At 59.2% G+C, this 5,885-nt stretch overlaps 1 protein-coding gene across 1 annotated transcript in view; it reads left to right on the top strand.

The window, feature by feature from the left end:
- LMTK3 (lemur tyrosine kinase 3) overlaps positions 1-5,885 on the top strand; it is a 20,740-nt gene that overhangs the window by 11,226 nt on the left and 3,629 nt on the right. Inside the window, 3 exon segments of the mRNA XM_010849696.1 lie at positions 3-904; positions 3,722-4,131; positions 5,618-5,753. Of these exon segments, the coding sequence (XP_010847998.1) occupies positions 3-904; positions 3,722-4,131; positions 5,618-5,753 (1,448 nt within the window).

The raw sequence follows: 5,885 nt of genomic DNA, 5'->3' as shown, positions 1-5,885 counted from the left end.
AGCCTCCCAGTAAACGGGGTGACAGTGCTGGAGAACGGGGGACCGAGAGCCCTGGGCGCCGACGAGAAGGTGGCAGAGAATGGGGACCCCGGGTCCCCAGAGAGAGAAGAGCAAGTGCTGGCGAATGGGGAGCTGCCACCCCCAAGGAGAGAGGAGACAGTGCTGGAGAATGGGGGCCCAGGGCCCCCAGAGAGAGAAGAGCGAGTGCTGGTGAATGGAGGACTGACATCCCCAAAGATCGAGGAGGGGTCAGAGAATGGGGGCCTGAGACTCCCCAGGAACCCGGAGAGGCTGCCAGAGACTGGGCCTTGGAGAGCCCCAGGGCCCTGGGAGAAGATGCCCGAGAGTGGGGCTCCAGCCCCCACGAACGGGGAGCCAGCCCCAGAGACCTCACTGGAGAGAGCCCCGGCACCCGGCGCGGTGGCCTTGGCCCTGAACGGCGGGGAGACAGCCCCTGGCCCCGCTGGCCCAGCCCCCAGGAGCGGGGCACTGGAACCCGGGACCGAGAGGAGAGCCCCCGAGACTGGGGGGGCACCGAGAGCCCCCGGGGCTGGGAGGCTGGACCTCGGGAGTGGGGGCCAAGCCCCAGTGGGCACGGGGATGGCCCCCGGCGGCGGCCCCGGAAGCGGCGTGGACGCAAAGGCCGGATGGGCCGACAGCACGAGGCCACAGCCGCCCCTGCCGCTGCTGGAAGCGCAGCCGAGGAGACCGGAGCCAGCGCCCCAGAGAGTCAGGCCGGAGGCAGCCTCCGAGGGAGAGCCCGGGGCCCCAGACAGCAGGGCCGGCGGAGACACGGCACCCAGCGGAGACGGGGACCCCCCCAAGCCCGAGAGGAAGGGCCCCGAGATGCCACGACTGTTCTTGGACTTGGGACCCCCTCAGGGGAACAGCGAGCAGATCAAAGGTGAGCAGGCTGCCGGGAGCATGGAAGCGCGGTTGGGGGCCAACGCCCAGCTCTTTCCAAGAGGTAGGGTGCGGTTGAGAAGCTCAGCCTCCCTGGTACCAGGCAGGTCAGCACGCTAAGCAGTGCAGATCCTGGAGTCATACTACCTGGTCTCAAACCCTGGTTCCGCCCCTCTAGCTCTGTGACCTTGGACAAACTCCAGGCCTCAGTTTCCCCATCTGCCAAAAGCAGAAGACAAGGATAGCACCTACCTAAGAGGATGGCGAGAGTTGCATGAGTTAGGACTTCCAAAGCCTTTGACCCAAAGCCTGGCACTCCTAAGCACCAGCCATTACATCACAATTCACATCAACCAGGGATCACAAACTCAGATGCTGAGCGGGGGAAGGGCAACAGACAATATAAGGGAATGAATGAATGAATGAATAAACAAGAGCTGGGAGACGTGGGGTGGGAGCTGGGGAGGAAATGCAGCCATTTCTAAGCTTCATTCGGGAATGCCCACCCAATATTGCCAAATCTGCTGCTTTCCCTTTAAACCAGAGTTCTGGGTGTTTTAATGGTGGAAACTAATTCAAACAAAGCCTCTGTGGGCTGGGCTGCCAGTGCATGATCTCTGGCTTAAGCTTTCCACCAAGCTGAAGTGTCTCATCAGTGTGCCAGGCCTCCCTGGTGCCGGGCTCTGAGCTGCCCAGGGCTGGGACCCAGGGAGCCTCAGACCCTGCCCTGCCCACCGTGGTACTGGTGGCCTGAGAGCCTAGGAGAAACGCCTTGTCTTGAAACTTGAGTTTTGATAGGAACACAGTGGGTGTTTTGTCATAGAGAAGAGACAGTGTAAGAGAAGATAAATGGAGAGTAAAGATAAATGGCCCCTGTTTAGATCTGGACATAGGAGTAGTTAGGACTCCAGGCTTCCACTGCTGAGGGCATAGGTTCAATCCCTGGTTAGGGAACTAAGATTCCTGCATGTCATGTGGTGCAGTCAAAAAAAAGAGAGATTAGGGACTGTGGTTCCACTCGAATCACCTGGAGGCCTGATTTCCTTAAATACTGGTATGAAAGTTATACTGGTATGACCCAGCCAGTTTCATATTGGCAACCTCATAGCCATACGTGAGGGAAGGGTTATCATCTTTGTTTGCCAGAAGAGCCTGAGATTCAAGAGGGAAAGGTCACGAAGACTGGGCACAGAACCTTCCTTCCTCAAACCCACTGTATTAGAATATTACCCTTTCGTCAAGGTTGTTGTGGAGAGTTTGCAACCAGCTGTGTCAGAAAAGACCCTGGGCCACATGAAAACGACAGAGGATGAGCAACTAAGATGCCTCCGCGGTCCGGGGTTGGGGGTGGGGGATTGGTGTTGGGTGAGAAGAGCCTGGGAATAGCCTTAAAAAACAACAACAACAACAACAACAGAGAACTTCTACTCATCCTTCATGAGCCCACTCAAATTTCCCCTTCCCGGGGAAGACTTCCTGATTTCTAAAGACTGTTACCCTGTACTTCCTCTGGGTATCCAAGCCCCTGATAGCTCCCTCTACAAAGCCCCACCCCACCACCCCATCACCTTGGGATGGGTGGTCAGGGAAGGCTTCAATGAAGAGGCAACTTATAAGCAGACATGAAGGAAGTGAACCGGGTGGACATCTGGGAGAAGGATGTTTCAGGTAGAGGACACTGAGATGGGTACTAAGTTGGCATGTTCAGGGAATAACAAAAGGCTGGTGAAGCTGGAGTACAGTGAATGAGGGGTGCAGAGTGACTCAGTCCACATCCACCTTTCTCCTTGCCCTGCCCTCATCCTCTTCTCATTCCCACCATTGCCCTGCACAGGGCCTGGCACACAGTTCACTTATGCAGTAATGGAGGAATGGGTGGCCCTTGTCCATTTACCAGTGAGGTAACAGAAGCTCAGAGAAGTGGATCTGCTTGCCTAGGGACACATAGCAAGAGAGCAGGGTAGGCTTGGGATTTAAAGTGAGGTTTCCTCCTCCAGGGACCTGAAGTCCTCTTCTTAGACTTCCTAAGATTAAGGAGTCGCAGGGCAGGGAAAGGACCTGGAGATGGTTAGACACCCCAATTTTCTGGCCATGCAGGGCTAAAAAGGGAAAGAAAGTGCCTTGGTCAACATTGTATAGCAGGGAACATTCATTCATTAATCCCACAAATATTGACTGAGTACTTCTGTGTACTTGGGGCTTGGGAATGCAGCCAGAGTGAGCACGACTCAGTCTCTGTTCTGTGGCAAGGCAAACATTAATCACAGTGCCACAGAATTAGAGTTCTATACTGAGATCAACTGCTCAGAAGGAGAGGTGCTTGGTACTACAGGGTGCAGAGCGGGTAGCCTGGCCTGACCTCCTGGGAGATCCCCGAAGGCTTTAAAAGTCCAGACAAGAGCCAGATGATGCACAGGACTTGAGTTCTATAAGGAATTTCCAGGCAGAGGGAACAGCCTATGCAAAGGCTCAGAGGTGGGAGGAATGGGGGATGGCCCATGTGGCTGGATGGAGCTCAAGCCAGAAGGAGGGGGCAATAGAGCCAGGAGAAGTCAGCAGAGCCTGGGCACTGGGGTCTGATGGTCCTGGGGAGAAGCTGGGACTTTGTGCTGTGGGCACTGGGGAACCATGGGGAAGGTTAAGCACTGGATTAGGCGGAGATCGCTCCCCTTCTGCTGGGAGAACCCCAGTGCAACCTTTTGGTTCACAAGGGTGGAAACAGACTGTGCCTGAGATTACCTGAGGACACACAGCTAGGTGGGAGGGCACGCCTCAGTTTCCCCGAGAACTGGAGCTCACCGAGTCTCTTCCCTCGCAGCCAAGCTCTCGCGGCTCTCGCTGGCGCTGCCGCCGCTCACGCTCACGCCATTCCCGGGGCCGGGCCCGCGGCGGCCCCCGTGGGAGGGCGCGGACGCCGGGGCGGCTGGCGGGGAGGCCGGCGGGGCGGGGGCGCCGGGGCCGTCGGAGGAGGACGGGGAGGACGAGGACGAGGAGGAGGACGAGGAGGCGGCGGCAGCGGGCGCGGCGGCGGGGCCGCGGGGCCCCGGGAGAGCACGGGCAGCCCCGGTGCCCGTCGTGGTGAGCAGCGCCGACGCGGACGCGGCCCGCCCGTTGCGGGGACTGCTCAAATCTCCACGCGGGGCCGACGAACCCGAGGACAGCGAGCTGGAGAGGAAACGCAAGATGGTCTCCTTCCACGGGGACGTGACCGTCTACCTCTTCGACCAGGTGCGCTGCGGCTGCGGGCCCGGGACCCCCTGGGGTGGCGTCTGTGGAGGGGCGGGGCCTGGATGAAGACTGCGTCTAGGTTGGGGCGGGGCCTGCAGGGTGAGGGCGGGGCGTGGGAGAAACTGGCCAGGGAATGGGGCGGGACTTGGAGGACCGGATGAGGCCTTGAGCGTGAGGGCGGGGCCTGGAGGAAGGCCACGCCTCAGGCGGGGCGGGGCTTGCAGGCTGAGGGTGGAGGCTGGCTAGGGGGATAGGGCGGGGTCGGGGGGTAGGGCCCACTCCAGAGCAGAGGCGGGGCCTGGGGTAGGTGTGGGTGCTGGAGGGCTAGGGAGAGGCCTGGAGAAGAGAAGGGACCCGGAAGAAAAGCGTGGTACCTGCTAGCCAGAGGCTAAGGAGAAAGTGGACGGCTTCCCTGGTGGCTCAGTGGTAAAGAATCCGCCTGCCAATGCAGGAGACTCAGATTGAATCTCTGGGCCGGGAAGATCCCTTGGAGAAGGAAATGGCACCCCACTCCAGTATTCTTGCCTAAGAAATCCCATGGACAGAGGAGCCGGGAGGCCTACAGTCCTTGGGGTCGCAAAAGCGTCGGACCTGATTTAGCAACTACACAACAAAGGAGAAAGTGAGGATTAGGGCAAAGTCTGCAAGTGGAGGTGCAACCTAGTGAAGTTCGGGGCGGGGTTTGTCCACCAGCGCTCTAAGGATGTGGAGGCTGAGGGGCGGGCTCAGAATGGAAGGGATCTTATCCACTAGTTGCGGGTCTCGGAGAAGCTGCAGGGAGGGCTTAAGAGATGCTGCTTGTAGTGTTAAGATGCTAAGTGCAGTAAGTGGGTTCAGGGATGGGACAGAACGAATGAAACGGGAATTTAGGATTGTGTTAAAAGTAACTAGCCTGAGAGGTTACTGTTGAAGAGAAAATGGTGCTTGTGGACTGGGGCGGGGCATACTAAGGTCCTGAGATGAGTGAGAACAGGGTCAAGAGCTGAGGCCTAGGGCACTGAAACAAGGGGCCAGGCTTGGAGGGCTGGAGCGGGGCCACTTCAGAGGGCGGGTTAGGAGCTCACAGGAGGGTCCGGAGGTGCTCACAATGGGTTAAGGGTTTGGAAGACCGTAGGGGCAGGTAGTTCTGCGGCCAGCACTGGGACGCCTGCAGCCGAGATCTAGGACATAGGTAAGGGTCTTGGATCGGGGCGGGACTTACGGAGATAGTCTTGGGTTAGGGGCTTCCGTGGAGGCAGCGCGTTAAGGAGCCCAGAGGCAGTTCCTGCGTTGGACTGTGTAGCTGTGGTTGAGGGAAGAGCCTCAGGCTGGGGTGAGGTTAAAGCTAGCCTGCGGCTTCGAAGGGAGAGTAGGGGATTTTCAGAGAGACAGAATGTGAACTGAGATGCCTGAAGCCCCAGAAATGTCAGCGGGGTTTGTTGCTTTTTGGGATGCAGTGAGTGACAAGTTCGTCCCCCTCCTTGCCCCTCCTAATCTACCCTCACAGGAGACGCCAACCAACGAGCTGAGTGTCCAGGGCCCCCCCGAGGGGGACACGGACCCGTCCACGCCCCCAGCGCCCCCGACGCCTCCCCACCCCGCCACCCCCGGAGATGGGTTTCCCAGCAACGACAGCGGCTTTGGTGAGGGGCGGGGCGGGGCAGGGTTGGGGGCGGGGTCTATGGCACCCGCAGTGATGGGCGGGGCCTGCCGAGGGGCGGGGTCGGGCGGCAGAAGCTGGTATTGTAGGGCTGAAGGAGTGCCAGAGGGGCTGA

This window comes from Bison bison, unplaced genomic scaffold, assembly GCF_000754665.1.
Source record: "Bison bison bison isolate TAMUID 2011002044 unplaced genomic scaffold, Bison_UMD1.0 scf7180017864285, whole genome shotgun sequence".
NCBI lineage: Eukaryota > Metazoa > Chordata > Mammalia > Artiodactyla > Bovidae > Bison > Bison bison.
Note: the sequence above shows the minus strand (reverse complement) of the source record. Positions and strands in the feature narration are given on the sequence as shown.